Source organism: Scophthalmus maximus, chromosome 3 (genome assembly GCF_022379125.1).
Source record: "Scophthalmus maximus strain ysfricsl-2021 chromosome 3, ASM2237912v1, whole genome shotgun sequence".
NCBI lineage: Eukaryota > Metazoa > Chordata > Actinopteri > Pleuronectiformes > Scophthalmidae > Scophthalmus > Scophthalmus maximus.
Genome location: NC_061517.1, coordinates 17,342,740 through 17,360,797, shown reverse-complemented (window position 1 = coordinate 17,360,797; position 18,058 = coordinate 17,342,740). Strand labels below are relative to the sequence as shown.

Below are 18,058 nucleotides of genomic sequence, written 5' to 3'. Positions count from 1 at the left end.
ATACACAATCGAACACTGACCTCTAGCGGTGCAAACGTGTCATTACATAAGTGACTACTCAGTGAAGCAGCCCACGCGGTCGGTCCTCTTCTTTTGTGATGTCTCACTTTCGTTGTTTTTTAACATACATATTTGCTTCATTTTCGGGTCAGATAAAAAACTTCTTATTCGCGTAAAAAGGGGCAACTTTCACGCTGTCAATTTTGTCAACGAACCAAGTCTCAGTAGAAATGCGTAGTAGCACCCTGTAGTCTCGCGAGATTTGGAAGAAAATCAGGTAAACAGCGGGAAGAAACGTAAGATGGCAGCACAGTCTCACCTGAGAGGAGGAAGCGCTGCTGTTCCGAGGAAGTTTCTTTAGTGGGACCAGCGCTACATTACGGTAAGAACATGGTGAGTTATTTGTCACAACTCAATAAAATTGAATTGAGTCTGTAACTTTCATCAATCTGTCAGATTCTGCACTTGTAACACATCAAAAATAATACAAAATAATTAGTAAAACTGCACCTAAACACCCGAGAACTAGCTGGTTTCACAGGAGCCTGCCATCTTCCCCCAATGATGAGTATTTCATATCTTTTTTAAAGGAATATGTTTATATATTCATGTGCTGTGAACTCATTGTGTCAGATAGCTCTTTGTGCAACAGCATAAACAATATATAGCAAAAAAAAATAACATTTCAGCCGTTTACTCAGGAGACGACTATCACATGGCCTATTTAGGATATCTTGAAGCCCTTAATATGAAACCCAGGTTGGAAGAGTGGATTCAAGCTGACGACGAATCACACTGGGGCTTTTCTTTTTAAGTTCCTTAGTTTTTATTAATGTAAAACTAGAGAAACACTTGAAAATGAAAGTATCAGGTCTCCCTCTCTGCGACCACCTATCGGACAGAGGCTTACTATCATGCACTCTGTGAATTAGTGACATCAGGCTGAAAAGAAAAGAGGGCACAACCCGCATGAGGCCGAACAATAAAAGACAAAACAAGAGGAGCAGGAAGGGCGCTCATTAAATGATGCATTCTCACTCAGCTCATGAAACACGGGGAATGTGCATGAGATAATGTGTGTGTGTGTTTGTGTGTTTGTGTGTGTGTGTGTGTGTGTGTGTACTCTTTATAAGAGAATAGCGGCGGCAGCATCTGAGACCAGTAATGATCTCAGCAGCTCGAGTGCACACTCTATTGAACTAATTGACATCACTTGTGAAAGAGAAATCCGAGGCCTTTTGTTGGAGCTGGCTGGGAGGTCATTAGTTGTAATTAACAAGCAGAATCATCAGGCACATTCGGCGACGAGCTCCTGATTTATTTCTGTCTTAATGACCCGAGAGTTTACAAGGTCCCGGCAAGTCAAGGTGGAAGTGTCATTTTTGGAGTTTTCAAACTGACGGCGAGGTGCTTGCTCTCCCTCTGCCCGTCCTCTCCACTTTCTTTTCTCCTCACAGATGCGACGTCCATGGACACAGGCCCCCCAAGAGGAACGTTCATCTGAGGTAGAAGCTTTGAGCGGCCGCCGGAACATTTTTTGTTTGGCTCTATAGTATGAGATTCTGCGATGCTTACTCACTGGCAGTGACTTGATTTCAGAACATGCATCATGAGGCAGCAGATGGTGACTCGCCAACTCACATGTTCAAATGATGACTGGGCTGTCATTGCAAAAAAACTCACCACGTCATAGTTTTCAAAATTAACACGTAAAGAGTCAGTTTTTCCCAATTCTCAGAATCAACACAGCTCTTTGCCTGAAACCGGAAAACAAACAAACATTAATACTTTAAAAGAATATGAAACTTTTTTTGCCCTTTTCTACTTCTCTCATACTATAGTTTCTGAATGGTTGGTGGATGAGGGCAGCACACCCTCAGCACATTGCCACGGAGTAATCATATATATAATAATATAATAATAATAATAATAATATAATATATATATTCTCAAAAAAACAACAGCACTAATTATACAATAACAAACAAATCTGGAGAATAAATGATGTACGAATCAGAAATCCTTGGAGGGAGTAGATACTTGTTCATTTGCACGGCAACCCAAATTCATTATTTATCCCAGAGAATGAATAAATCGTCCCCACTAGCCTGTGATTGAACTTGAGCTGGTGAAAAATTTAGCCTGTGCTGCTGTTACCCCAGTGAGCCGCCATCTAATGAAAATAACACAGCGAGACACACAGGCACAAGCTGTAATGGTTGCTTGTGGGCGAGGAGTGGGAATGGAGAAGAATAATGAAACGGGGGAAGGGTACTTAAGACATTGTTTTACAGTATCTCTCATGATCTGACTTTAAACTGCTGCTTCTAATGCACTTCATGGTTCGGCCCCAGACTATACTGTATATTTTGAGCGACTCTCCTCTTATCAACTGACAAACTGATGTAGTAGCCTACTGGCTTTGTTGAGCCATGTTGTTGGGCACCTGTAAAATCAATATATTATTAACTGCATCTAAAATCATCTCTCGTCGAAAAGGCCCTTATATATCTTCATTTTAATTGGGTAATCCGATGTTGATATTTTTTAGATTTTGTCTGTAATATTACTTTTTTCCCCTCCTATTTTTAGTCTTGCTGCCTGATGTAAATGTTTTCTTCTCACTTAGTTTGTCTTATTGTTTCGTTGTTTGTGAGCCTCTTTTAAACAAATGTCATATTGTAAAGATGGAAAGGAAGTAGGGGAAACAAAAAAAGAACGAGTGAGGCGTTACGTGCACAAGGAAAGACTGAAAAAAGAGAGAGAGTGAGAGATGGGAATGTAGATGAAAGCACATTTGTCTCTTTCATTTCCACTTTGACTGGGTTTTCTTGGAGTAGTGCATGGACGTGCGCGCCTGCATTTGTGTGTGTGTGTGTGTGTGTGTGTGTGTGGGTGTGTGTGTGCGTGCGTGCGCACAGTGGCCACAATGATCTGCTATCTCGCTCCCTCCGCCTCCCAGAGAGAGAGAGAGAGTGAGAGTGAGAGAGCAGTCGCATGCAGAGAGGAGCTGGGACGAGAGACAGAACAGAAGAGAGCTGTCAAGCTGCGAGGAGGCAGCGGAGAGACGACTTAGTTTTTTTCTTGGAATACATTTCCCCCCTCCATCTCAGAGGCCCACACACGCACACACTCAAATCGTATAAACAAGCAAACGTGTGTGTGTGTGTGTGTGTGTGCGAGAGCTGCCGTTACCTTTCTTAGTGCTGAATTATTTGAAGGATCTGGACCTACTCAAGCCTGACACACTTGGACTGTAGGAGTGTTTGGATTCAGGATCTCTGTGACTTGGACTTCATCTCTAATTAGATTCAGATTGACTTTTTACAGTGCAACACTTTGGACTGAGTGTGTTTCTCTCTGTAAGTGCGACTATTGATTCGGCACTTGCATTGAATGGAACACCGAGATTTTGACCAAAACTGCGTCTGCACTTGTTAGTCTCCTGAATTTGTAAGATTGGACTCACTCTTGGACTTTGTCTGTGTGTTTGTGTGTGAGGAGAAGGATGTGTTGGCCACAGACAGCGGTCCTGCTAGCCCACCTCGGGTTCACCTTAACGGGGGCATGGAGAGCATCTCAGCCAAGACTGCAGTTCACACACTCCGGTAAGAGGCAACATTTCTTTTCTTTCTTCCTTTGCTCTTAATGTCTGATACATCTGCCACACTCTCATTCTTCTCACGCACGCCTGCACACACACACACACACACACACACACACACACACACACACACACACACACACACACACACACACACACACACACACACACACACACACACACAATTATATTTTAGCCTCTCAGTCCCTCCTCATCTCTTTCGATTCTTTTTGTATCGGTCTCACACTGTCTCCCTTTCTCCATCTTTGTAATCACCTGTCGTCTTACTTTCTGGCCCCACCATGTTTTCTGTTGTGATGTGGTGTGGGGTTAATTCCAGTGCCTATTGAATCACCAACACAGTTTTACCCGGTCGTTTGTTCTGAAACAGTTTGTAAACAAGCCAACAGTTTACCCAGATTACAGAATATAAATACATTTATTAAGAAGTATAACATAATGCTCAGTGCACAGGGCATGTCACTAATAATCTCTTATTGCACAGGAAAACTGTGTGCAAACCATAGAACCCAAATACCGAAAGTACAATATGTTAAAGTGGAACAGTGGAACATAAGGCAACCTATGGTGGTTGATCTTTATTACTGAGGTTTGTTTGAAATCTGTGTCACCGACTGACTGTGTTGTAAGTCCACTTACACACACACACACACGCACACACACGCACGCTTCTTTGGCAGACATTAGTTGGCTGAAATGTATCAATATCAGCAGCAATGTGTCTCTGCAGCAGATGCAAAGCTTTCAATTACAATGAAGCTTCTCACCCAAAGGCGACCCCCCCCCCCCCCCCCCCCCCCCCCCACCCCCCACTGGATTGGAAATCAAGTGTCTATGTCTATTAGTTTCAGTTATGGCTCACAAAGAAATAATTATGTGATGGCACAAATCCCAGATTCAGACTTAATTATTTCTTGGCTTCAGGCCGATCTGTCCACCACAGTGAAACCCATGCAGAGCCACAAGGAGACCTCCCTTAAAAAGGCACAGGGGAAAGTTAAAAAACGCCTTTGAACTAAAACATGATTTATTAAGCGTCCATACTGTGGTGGAAAACTGAATCATGCACTTGTATGCCGGTGTATTTCACCTGGCTTGTCCCGTCTTTTTCTTTATGCACCGCCGCGGTGTACTGCACGTTGCATAAACACATGTTGTTAAATCAACATGCGGATGTTGAAGAGGAGCACAGGGTCCGTATCAGTGGGTTTATTAATGGTGGAATATTATTTGACGGCTCCTAATAAAGGTGCTGCATGACCTCCTAATAGTTGTTGGCATTTGTTTTTACCTTGTGGGAGCAGCGGGCGGGGTTTGCCTCACTGTAGAATGTACAAGGAAGGGTGGAACATAATGGTCGTGTGACGAAAACAAATATCTGCATCTATAAATTGAAAAACAGGATTTGTGATTCAGCTTTATTTATGGTGGATCCCCTACAAGCTAAAGAAGTTTTATGAGGTGTCCAGTTATGGCAAGATAAGCTCAAGTCCCTTTACAGGTTTTTTTAAAGTTTTTTATTGTGTGTGTGTGTGTGTAGTTCTGTGTCAGTCATTTTGCAGATATTAGCATGTGTGCATTGTTAAATAGACTTGTTTCTATTCCTGGATCTCTGTCCACTTCACTATTTAGCTGTTTTCAGACAAAAACTCTAATCTTAGACGGACAGAACCCCTGAACTTTGGGGTTGGTGCTATATTAAACACCTGGTGTACCTATTTGGAGGAAAAATGTTAGTAGATGAAAATTTTGGTCTATCGACTTCTGGGTTATGGGCTATATTAAACAGTTGGATCATCTTTTATGACCAACTACGAATTGATAGTTGGATCATAATTGATCGTTTCGATTTATCAACCTCTGCGTTGTTGGACCAGCATGCTTCTGCTGCGTCACTGTCCAACATCCTATATGGATCTAGAACCCTTGCACTTGGTGGAAGTGCTTTATGTACCTATTTGGGTGAAAATTGATAGCAGAGGATAGTTTCGATCTATCGACCTCTGGGTTATGGGCCCAGCACGCTTCCGCTGCGCCACTCTGCTCTTAAACACCCCAGATGGGACTCGAACCCACAATCCCTGGCTTAGGAGGCCAGTGCCTTATCCATTAGGCCACTGGGGCTGGTTTTGATAATCCAGCTGGACCGTTAGTCGGATGGGCAGATTATGACACTATGCACACTCTTGCAACAATAATGGAAATTACCGTTACAAGTTATTAAGTCATGATAGCAGAGGATAGTTTTCATCTATTGAGTGCGACTCTGCTGTCAGACACCTTAGATGGGTCTAAAACCCTTGAACTGTGTGGAGGTGCTATACTAAACAGCTGGTGTACCTATTTGGGTGAAAGTTGTTAGCGGAGGATAGTTTCGATCAATCGACCTCTGGGTTATGGGCTAAATTAAACAGTTGGATCATCTTTGGCTGATAATTGATAGTAGAGGATAGTTTTGATTAACCAAGTATGGGTTGAGTCCAGCCATGCTCAGACTAAAATGTCCAATCGCTACCAACTTCATGGAAGTGCTATTACACAGTTGAATCATGTTTGGGTGATAATTGATAGTAGAGGATAGTTTTGATTTATAAACCTCTTCGTTTTGGGACCAGCATGCTTCTGCTGCCACGTACATAACTGTTAGTCTGACAGAGAGAGAGAGGTCATCTCACTGTCTCAGCTGAATTAACTCTCAACAATCAGAACAAATCTCTGACTGACCAGACAGCTTTGTGTGTCTGGAAAAAAGCACAGCTTTAAATACTTAAATATATGTCTGATTACGTCCTAACCCCATCTCTCTCTTAATGACTAAATTATCCCAGTTATTCCCTCAATGTTCAGGTCACCCAAATGCAGCAGTGGGCTAACACACACACACACACACACACACACACACACACACACACACACACACACACACACACACACACACACACACACACACACACACACACACAGAAAGGGGAATTGAGTCCATTATCCCAGCAATTCACTGAATGGTAGTGTGATTTTCTTGTTGATAGATGGCAGCTACAGATACCATATCTGAACCCCCCCCTTCCACACACACACACTCACACTCACACTAGCTCGTAAATAGATTTTTGCACACATCACAGACAAGCAAGTACTGTTTGTAAACATAAAAAGCACATTCATAAGATGGTTGTATATATGCCGATGAATCCCGCAATCAGCTGACTTGACTTGACTATTTTCTCACGTCGAGGCTGAGGCATGTTTTGTTCATACAGCAGTTATTTGGTTTGCACATAAACATTTAATGTAACCTGTCACTGGAGACAATTTAAATTGAATCACATGACTTTGTTTGGTATGAGTGCAGACATGGGCATTGACCTTTGACTTTCACATTGCTGGTTGCTTGCTGTGAATTAAATGCAGCCATTTAAACTCATCCTGCTGTGTCCTTCTGGACAAATGCCCACACTGTCATGTAAATGTAAATGAGTCCTTTTCAACTTCATACCATTAGCATGCAAACCGCTCAGTTATACTTCTCAGTAGATTGGTTCAGAATCAGATTCAACTTTGCTCATGTGGACGTTTGTAAAATTATATTTACATTTCCTCTTAGAAATAAATGTGTCATATACAAGATGCAATTTGTAAATGAAATGCCTCCATTCTCATCTGCAAGTTGTGTTGAGTTGTACTATCAGATGGAGCAGCAGAAATGTTACGTTAGAAAATTTAAGGAGCCATAAACAGCAGCTTCCATAAAAATTAGCTGACTTTTTTTTTTAAAGCAGAGTAGCAGTGTTGTTGGTGAAACAAGCCCAGCAGCTGTCAGCTGATATTGGACTGAAATTAATGGATAAATACGACTTAAATCCCCTTCATTGTAAACAGTAGGCTTGACAGATTTGGGAAAAATATCTAATTGCGATTTTTCTGACAGATATTGCAATTTGATTTGCGATATAACACACATGCACACGCACACACACAGTGTAGAGACTCTACCTCTGTTATCAGTCTGTCTCTTTAGCTAGGCAATAGTCGAGGTGTTCGTTACCTCATGATGCCTACACAATCGCAATTTTGATTTAAAATCGATTAATCGTTCAACCCTCACTCACTTTTCAATTGGAATCAAGACAACTGCGAATTTGGCTTGAATCTTGACTGGTTCCCTCTTGCACCGCATTCGAGGATCTTTGCATAGAGTTGAACTCAGATTTCAAATCAGATTCAAACAGATCAGTGGCTAGATGTAGGAATTCATTTTTTATCCATTGTATGTTTATAGCAATGTGGAAGTCAAAGTGATACCTGGTCCTTCTCCTCTTTCTCCGACCTCACCTTTCCTTTCCCTCTGTGCACTAATAAAGTACAAAAGCCTCCAGAGCGATATTAAAAATCAAGAGATATTTCATTATTCATTTATTCTTTCAGATCTGTTTCTATCTAGGCCAGTGCTTTCCAAGCGCTGGGCTGGGGATGTTGCTGAAACGTGGATTTCACTGAGATGGTTATCTGGTACAAATTCAGGATAATCTGTATTATTTATATTACAGTCCCCAACAGTGGCACTACCATTGCGTGTGTCGACTGAAGTGAAACACCAGCTGTTTGCTCATCCCAAACTTCAGATACAACTTAAACTGGACTGTCATCATCACTGAAAGAAGACCTTATTTTGCAGGGTGTTTATATACAAATTTGGCAAAAATATAATGTTTAGATATAATTTAAGTTCTGCCTCCTTTACTGTTAAAAATTACAGAATATACAGTATGGAGGACCTGATGAAACGTCCGTTCAAGCAAACTGTAGGTCCTCACTAAAACATTAAATAAACGCGGATTAATGGGATCTCTGCTTTAGGGTTTTCTCCTCTCTCTGACAGTAGGTGTCTAATTACCCCCTTGCTTTAGCAACAACAACTCCTAACAACAGTGGACATGCTGTAAATTTACCCTCGAGAGGTTTCTGGTGTCAATATCATGGCCTATCTTTGGCCTGAAGCCTGTAATTAAGTTAAAAAAAGCTTCATATTTCTACCATTTCCCTTAAGTATCCATTTGCTCCAATCTGCCCTGCTGTCAATATTCGAGGGGTGTGTTGAGCTGAGTTTCTCACTTCTCCTTCTTGACTCTTAACTTGTGTCAGTGTTTCAGGAAATAGCAGAAAGAAAAGTTTTTATTCCAATCACTTAATTTTTTACTCAAGCGGCCAGGAGATTTAACTTTGGTGAACTGTTCACTGTAAGTAAAACTCAGTGAAGACTTATGTAGAAATGCCATGTGAGACCAACTAAAAGTATCTTAAAGTTATTTAATTAGATTAGATTAAACTTTATTGTCATTGCAGAGTCATATCATTTATTAATGTCATATTTTCTGGAAAAAGTAGCCCTGTAACCTCCTACCTGAGTATCCTTTATCTGGATAGCCAAGCTTGTTTTGGAAGTATATTTCTCACAGCATGCCTTTCACTTTAGCGCCATGTGGGAATGTAATCCACAAAGGCCCACTTGACTTGTTGGCCACATGGAAGCCAGAAGCAGACTGATCAGGAGTGATAATACTAATTCTCTCCAATAGTTTGCCGCCTTAGCTGTAGATTTGGGCTAGATGGAGATGCAGAACATGAGGGCGTGTAGAGATGTAGCAGAGACTACAGAGAGGTTTATTCCAAAAATACATTTCCATCTGTCACTAATTCTACCACAAAGATTGTTGCGGGAAATATATATTAGTCCCCTGAAGTTATTTCTCTCAAAGGGACCTTTGTCAGTAAAATTGTTGATATCAGATGGAACAATTACACAATTTGCACGAGAATATTCGATATTAAGAGAAGGCCTTTTTTAACAAGCACAAGCACATTTAGTATTATTTGGGCATTTCTGTGTGGGTAATGAAATAGAGACAGAAAGACAAGAGAGGAAATCCAAGTTCTATTTTACTAAGAGGCACTAAACGTCCGGTACCTTTACAACAAAATAATTAATCCAGTTTGACAGTGAATTGCATTGCAAGTAAAGTACTGAACAAAGCCTCAGACTAGTGCTACATGTACACTGACACAAAACCTCTCACCTCTCACCTTTAATCCTTGGTGTTACTGATCTTACATTCCCAGGGCTACGTAAACAAGAACAAACCACAAAAATTTGATTCTCCCTGTTTTGTCAGTGATGGGAAGATGAGACAAAGTCCCACAAAAGGTTGGAAGTTCGACTTCCTTTTCCTGTTTAAATAGAGCAAGGACTTATCAGAAAATAGACAGGATGTACAGTGACAGATAGTGGTTTTTATCGTCTGGGCTTTAAAGCAGAGATCTCTGATAAATTTGACCCTTGCAGATGATTTTAAATTTAAACCTGAATTCTCTGCAGACATCATGACTATCCATAACTTTCATAGGACAGTTTTATGTTAGCCCGTTTTTAAAATGTATAGATATACAGTAGTTATTGTCTATTTGCCAAAGCAAACGTCCACAAAGCATACCGTATGTCTAACACACTTTGAGGCTGAGCCAAGACTTAGAAGCCGCAGACAAGTGAAAAAGACTGCCGTGATTTTTCACTCATATGTGAGTGGACATAAAGAATCTCATGAGGATAAATTCATGCTGAGGGACACGATAGTACATTTCTTGAGTATCTGTCACTGATCCAGGCTACTGAGGGTTATTGTTTCTTCTTGGAATGAGTCCACTTCAGAGTGATAAACCCCAAGTCTCTGCCTCAGCAGCATGACAGACAGATGTGACATAGTCTCAACTAAATCTAAAGATCTGAAGCCAAGGTTATTTTCATATACTGTATTTGGATATAGGATTGCAAAAAAAGAATAAATCAGTTTGGGTTTGAGCCATTTTGCCGAAGAGCTTATGTCTTGCCCATGTTCACGATGAATGAATGAATACAAATTTTTGGATACATTTTTTCATGGGCTCAGAAACAGCAAAATACTTATTTTTTTCAAACCCTGAATTTATGCTTGCAGGGATGACAAAACCCCATCTGACATGCAAGATAGTACATACTTTTTCTTGCTGTTGAAGTTATTTTGGAGGTTTTTGCAGGTGTTGTTCAGAGGCTCTATAGTTTAAGGAAAATTACATTCATAGTTGGTAGGAGGCATGAAGATGGGGACAGCTGTCCAGTCACCCGTGTTTCTTCTGAGATACTGAGTGAAACTTCCCTAAGATGAATTCAGATTAAATATAAATATAATATAATAAGTAAACAGTAACTGTAAGGTGTGTGTGTGGCAGCACAGTGTCACAGTCAACCGTCTGATGAGGATGATGAACAATCACATACGCACTGAGGTCGAGGGTCAAGCTGTTCACGTGGGTCTGGTCTGTCGGTGACACAGTCCAGACGTAGTGTGTCAAAGTGTTTGGCTATAATTTTGCTGTGGTATGTGTGGGCTCATATGTTTTAATATGTGAGAGTTCATGTGGAACAGTAAGATGCAACGAGTCGAGAGAAGCTCGTGTGTTTGTGTGTGAGTGCGGTGTTGATGAATTTATACGTATGTAACGCACATAACCATAGAAAGCAAGTTCCTAACCGAGGGCGGGCCCACCTCCCCGCAAAGAGTCAGGGGATACGTTTGACAGGTCAAGTGAAGTCAATGTGATCAACATTATACAAATGAATCATGTTTGAAGTTGGATTTTAAATGATGAAGTGAGTGATAGTCTTGCATTGAGAGACCAATCTCCACAGCACAGTGGCAGCACTGGAGAGTGGTCGCTCTGCACTTGCTTGTATTTCCTAACCACTCACAATCATCTCGCGCAGCACTGAGCCCAGAATGGACGGAACTAGTTTCCGTTGAACATGTTAGCGTGGGAAGGCGATCACTGTCATTAACATGGCTAATTCCCCGGAAAGAGAAGGGCCACAGAAAACATGTCGAAAAACTCGAAACGTGCTATATTTTCAACATGAAGGTTGCAAGCTCGGAGGATGCGCTTGTTGTTTTCTGTAGCAAAGGAGATTATGAAAACAGTAAGAGACAGGAAGGAGAATGGTGCCCGAAATAGGGGCCCAATGGCAGCCCTATCCCCACAGACTTCATCCGGGGAGTCAGACTATGTTATATCGCGCTGGTGAACCGATGTCAGGACATTTGTTGCTGGGAATGAAATTGAGCACTGGACATGACAAATTGTTGTTTTATTCCATGTACTTAAGTCATAAAAGTTAAATCTGACTTTCTACATTGGGCCCCAAGAAAAAAAACATACAGTAGAACCCCTGATCTAATCCAGTGGAACTTGACAGTGAATGTTTGTAATAATTGAAGCTGTCTACTTTGATTTCAGCACAATTCATTTTACACAGTGAGATTTTAAACTCCTGTATGTATGTTAGACACGCTTTTGTCTGTGCATGTCTTCACTTGAGTGCCCATTTGTGTGCCTACAGGCTTTGTTCCCATGCTTCTGCAGGCTTCCCTCTGTAATTGCACCAGTAATTGGTGAAGTGATAACCCCATTTCCACAGGAAATGTGCCCCGGTTTCCTCGCCTCCGCCAGTGCCACCCCCCTCTGATGGCGCAGCCAGCAAAGTCCTCCCCCTGGGAACGTTGCACCAGACAGCTGAAGTTCCCTGGGGCTCAGCTAGTAGACGAACAGATGGATAAAGACAGACACACACACACACAGACTATGCACATGTAGCTTACAAACGCACTCACATGGACAATGCTGTAGGCTGTGAGAGAATAATTGGATAGCTTAATGGTTAGTGTAGCTTGTGTGTGTCTGGATGTAGGAACGAGGAGAACTCCGGAAAATAGCAAAGTTGTGTTCCCATGCGGAGGATAGCGATTGAAAAGAGAGACTTGATTCTTTCATCATTCTCATTTTTATCTTGTACGTAATTCAGATTTTATTATGCCACTGCGAACTCCTGCCAGGCCTACAGAATTGTTCTTATGCATATTTTTTTCCTCCAAATGTGTTACAAGTTCCACACTCAGTTCGGACAGTTTTCTCTCTAGAACCTGACACTGTTTCTAAACTGTGGGGCAGTCCAGCACTGCCTGCTTAATAATATAAATTGAAAACATCCAACGTGAGCAGCAGTGTCAGGAGGCCATGTCCATTCTGATGCTCTGATGATGTGTGAGACGTTCAACACAAGTTTAGCTGAGTCACAAAGCTGGCCGTGCATGTGAGAAGACGGCTCAAAAACACTGAAATGTACTATGAGACCGACTTGGTGGGACCCAGACAGGGCCACAAGAGAGAGAGGAGAGGGAGAGAGAGCATGTATGTGGCGCAGCAAGGAATGCTCTTAGCTGTATCACACGCCACACATTTGCTCTAATCACATCGAGGGCCATCAGAGCTCCCATGACCAGCAGCCTTCACTGTAATGTAATGTTGGCTATGGATGGAAATACCTAAGCACTCCGGTGCGCGCGCGCACACACACACACACACACACACACACACACACACACACACACACACACACACACACACACACACACACACACACACACACACACACACACACACACACACACACACACACACACACAAACAGACACACACAAACAGACAGCAGGCTGCTACATATAAAGAAACCATTCACACCCAGACACATTCAGTGTGTGGTTCACTGTGTGTGGGTCTGTGCTAGTACCGGCAGGATTATGTCTCAGCATCTCTGTTCTTTTATGTCTTAACCTTTTTGGTCCTTGATTCCCAGTGACAGGAGTCAAAGGCCAATTGGCTTGGATCAGAGCTCATGACCCTTGTTGACCCCGCTGTCAACTCAATGCTGATAAGAATGGCTGCACTCGGCAGGCGTGCGAGAGAAAGATCAGATCATGCTGCGTTCATAGTGCAGGACTAGCAAGTTTTTTTTTTGCTATTATAATTACAAATTGTACATTTCTTATTTCACACAGAGAAAAGCAATATCAGGACATTGAGGCCAGGCTGGTTGAGCTGTGGAAACAGCACACCTGCATGTTCGACGTTTACTCCTCCTCGTATCACGACTGATACCAGAGACAAAACTTGGTGCCTCTTGTTTTTCATGGTTTGGCACACAGCATGTTTCTCCCCCGTTAGCATTGTGAAAGCGAACAAACTTTGTAAAGTAGAGTGTAAGCACATCAATCGTGAGCTTTAGCTTTCCATTGCAGATGATTTTACTAGTATTATATGAGACGGAATTTAACAACAATTCCCAATGGTTATGAAACCAAAAGTACAAAAGTAATTAATTCACGCGTGCAATCAATTTTGATGTAGCTTTATGATCTCAAACATTATAGAATATCATCTTTGCGAGCTAAACGAGTAGGGGTTCAGAAGACTCCGCCAGGAGTTTTATAATCCTGACGGGTTGTAAAACTGGAAGATAACGAAAGACAGCAGCAGCTAAATTAATTTTTGCATTAATTCAAAATGGAAAACAAACACCTTTGTTATAAGTTCTGTGGTTAAATGTTAATGACTAAAAGTTGGGTCTGGGGGGTGGGGCCTGACTGAGAGCTCGTCCAAAGCACGTCCACCTACACCTGCAACCATGCACCTATTGGACGGTGTTAGCTGTCAATCACGCTGTGTCCATGCCCCAATGCAAACCGTGCTTTATCGTTATTTTACTCGGGACCATCATTTACAAAATGATCATCATGCTGTATTGAAGAAGACTTGAAACTAGAGTTTGAGACCATAAACCATTTTTTACTGATGTTATAAATCAAGTGAGAAGTAGAGTCATTTTCTCATAGACTTCTATAGAAACTTACTCCTCGTTTGGTTTTGCAACCAAAGGAGTCGCCCTCTGCTGGTCATTTTAGAGAATACAGGTTTCAGGCATTTTCCGCATTGTCTTTACTTTCCAGTCAGTGAATATTGCAGTAAGAGAAATTGTTATATGGTTTCAAACTCCATTGCATTAAAAAAATGAAGGATCATTTGAGGATGAAACAATCAGACCTAAAGAAATATTGCACTGTGAAGCCACTTAACAGAATGCAACTATAATCCATTTTTAACACTAAACCAGCTCCCCACAGTTTGTATCATCTTATGATATATCACTGATGCCCTTTGCTTTATGTCCAGGTGGTTGTGTCAGGATGTTCTTCCAGCTTTTTAGTGCAGTTTGAAGGCATTTTGGAGTTATTTAAAAAATCTATTTTAATTCTGAGTTTCTGTAAGGCTCCAGGGCTGGAGAAGAGTTATTGAACGACAAAGTTATTGAATATTTAATTTAGTCTTTTCAGGTGTGTGTGTGTGTGTGTGTGTGTGTGTGTGTGTGTGTGTGTGTGTGTGTGTGTGTGTGTGTGTGTGTGTGTGTGTGTGTGTGTGTGTGTGTGTGTGTGTGTGTGTGTGTGTGTGTGTGTGTGTGTGTGTGTGTGTGTGTGTGTGTGTGTGTGCCCTCCCATTAACTAAATGGCTTTGATGTTTTGGAAAACCACTCCATTATTCGAAACTGCCCTCTCTGTTTTGGCCAAAGTGTTGATGGGAGGTGTGGGCCAAATAATTTACGTGTGTGTGTGTGTGTGTGTGTGTGTGTGTGTGTGTGTGTGTGTGTGTGTGTGTGTGTGTGTGTGTGTGTGTGTGTGTGTGTGTGTGTGGAGAGTGGGGGTAAGGAGGCGAGGCCAAGTGGCACCCCTCGACACACCACACACACACACACACACCCTCACAAATTATGTCGGCATGGTTGCTGTTGCCAAGGCAACTGTCCCGAGAGTAAGGGCGGGGTGGGTGCAGCTGGTGTTTCACGACTGAGTCAGGGGTATGTGTGTGTTTGTATGTGTGTGCATGGTGGTGAAAAGAATGTGTGTGGTTGCTTTTTCATAGTAAAAGCCATTCATCTTTGTGAAGTCACGAAAGGAAATGTTTGTGTGTGTGTGTGTGTGTGTGTGTCTGTGTGTGAAGGACAAAGAAAGAAAATCTGAGTTTTGTCCAAACACAGATTAAATTAGTGTGTATGTGTTTGCGGATTATAAAGATACATTTGATTCAGTATTGAACATGTGTTGCTGACTCACCAATCGCACCCTCTTCCTATCTTTAGGACTGAATATCTGCGTATATCTGTGTGTTGACAAAGCCACTTTCAGTTCCCACTCGCACATCTGAGTGTCACCCTCCTGCTATTATGCTGATTTAAGGCGCCCTAAAGTGAGAATGTGAGCTGGATTTATTTCAGCCTGTCTGACCCAACAGGATCTTGTGATATTAACAGATGCTGAACGTCGCCAGTGTTTCCACCGCCTCGGTGGTTTCACATTCAATTAAGCTGAGCTCTTCACTTTACATTGAATTAAGCAAGGTCATACAAACTCTGAATGTAATTCAGATGAAGTGCTGGACAAGCAGAGCGAGGGCATGAATTTCAGGGGGGCTACATTCCCCTGTGAAGAGGGGGACGTTCAGAAACGTCTCGCTTTTAAATAGAAGTTGTTGTTTCAACATGAGAAGTTTGGTTAACAATATGCAAGGAATTCAGTGCAAAAACCAAAAACGATTTGGTTGACGACTTGCTCTATCGGTAATAATGCTTTGCAGGGGAAAAAAACACTAAAGCAGAAGAGACGAATGGGGGCGTGAGGTTAAATCGGCCTGAAATTCCTGTAGCCTCAGCCCAGCTTTGGCCAACAAAAAAACAATGTTGAATGATTTTAGCTTTTTTGTGATTCAGCAGCATATCATGGAATGAGCAAAGAGTACACACTAAAAGGCTGAAAGAAAAATAGTGGCTGCGAACATAAATACCACATCAGTTTGAATGGACAACAGAAAACATGACCCCGGTAGCTCTTCATGACAGATTCCATAGCGCGAAGGGCCCAGGGGTTAATAGCGGTTCGCTGTTGCAATTCATTACTAATATATGTTGTTGATATAGTGACACTATAGAGCGAAGGTGTAGCTATTACCAGAATCTCTCTCTACAATCGGACCAGTTTTTCACGTTTGCACTGCTGCCGTTTGTACCCGAGGGGCGGCTGAAGCATAAGCCTGGGAACAAAACAAATGGAGAAGTCACGATTGTCTTGAATTTGCCGTGCTGCTGATGCACCCCACTGAGATTAATGGAGCCAAGATCAGTGTGACGCAAAACAATTTTCCTCTCTGACCGTTTGCCGTGTGCACCCAGTGGGCAATAAGCAGAGATTTCCCCACTGAGCTAGAGTGTCGTTTTTTCTCCCCTATCCGCCTTCAGTGTCTTTCCTGCTGTGACTGTTTCTCCGTTTCAGATTCATCTCTCTACATCCATTGAGTCACATCTCCCTCTCGCTTCTTCTCTGCTCATTTCCCTCCTGCTCATCCATCTCTTGTGTTTTCGCCTGACTGTCAGCAGGTTGTGGTTCCTCCATTTCAGCATTGGCCCCCTCCTCGTCCTCCTCGTCCTCCTCCCCTTCCTCTTCTTCAACCTAATTTCTAAGCATTTTTTTTGTCTCTACCCTCTACCTTCATTTTTCTCTTCCTCTCTGTCATAGTTTCCTACTCTTCTCTTCCAGCACAGTCACCCTGTTTCCTCCCTGCTCGTTCCCTCACCCATCATCCACCCAATCATCATTTTTCAGACTTTCATCATATATATTTTTCTCTCTCTTTTTCTCATCTGCCTTTGCCACCTTTCTCTTCCTCAGTCGACCGTTCTATCCATCAATTTTCTCTCCTATTACACCATAATTTTCCCTCCCTCCCTCTACTTTCCCCCTTCATCCTCCAGTTGGTTCCACTTCCTGCCCAATCCACCCATATGCCCATCATCCCCCCCACCCCTGTCACTGTAACATGATTTTTACAGGCACTCTCTCTTCTACCCTCATCGACCTTTCACGCCCAATCCCCTGTCCTTTCCCCACTGCTTTTCTTCCCGCTCGTCATCATCATCATTCATCAATATTTATTCATTTCTTCCATCAGGATTTCTTTCCTCCTCCCTCCTCTCCTCATCTGTCTATCATCGTTGTCATGTTTTGACACTTTTCCCATTCTCATCTAGGTAACTGTCGCCTCCCATCAGACCGCTTTCATCTTGTTGTCACTTTGCCATGTCATTTTTCTCATTTTCTGTCCCTGCCACTCCTCTAACCCCCTTCTTCTCCTCCTCCTCCATCTATTTCTGATTTTATCTGTCTGTGCTATATTGCCCGGGCTTGAGTTCATTTGTACAGTGAAAAATAGAGAAAAAGGTGTGGCGATGCAATCACAAAGTTTTTTTTTCTGGTCAAAACGAAAGGCTGTGTTTGGATCACACAATTACAGTAAATGTCAACCAGGAACTGTAAAAGGTCACATGGGCTCACAGCAGGGAGCCTGTTAATTGGGCCGAGTTGTGAAAACCTGTCATTCTGCAGTGTGAGACATGTTTAGACGCGCTGTTCATGTTTCCGTAAATGTCCGTAACCGTGAGGGAACTCCTCTCCTCTTCCTCTTTGTCTT

The 18,058-nt window shown here is 42.2% G+C and overlaps 1 protein-coding gene and 1 non-coding gene across 8 annotated transcripts in view; one reads left to right on the top strand and one right to left on the bottom strand.

Moving 5' to 3' along the window:
* sema3h (sema domain, immunoglobulin domain (Ig), short basic domain, secreted, (semaphorin) 3H) overlaps positions 1-18,058 on the top strand; it is a 58,989-nt gene continuing 40,931 nt past the window's right edge. Inside the window, exons 1-3 of one of the 7 annotated variants that reach the window (XM_035644724.2) lie at positions 1-382; positions 1,458-1,505; positions 3,505-3,608. In XM_035644724.2, the coding sequence (XP_035500617.1) occupies positions 3,509-3,608 (100 nt within the window). In that variant the 5' untranslated portion in view covers positions 1-382; positions 1,458-1,505; positions 3,505-3,508. Of the gene's footprint in view, positions 394-1,457; positions 1,506-2,962; positions 3,609-18,058 lie in introns of those variants that run through there. The other 6 variants (XM_035644721.2, XM_035644723.2, XM_035644725.2 and 3 more) reach the window with 6 other exon arrangements.
* trnar-ccu lies at positions 5,677-5,749 on the bottom strand. Its single transcript has one exon. It is a non-coding gene; the product is annotated as a tRNA-Arg (tRNA).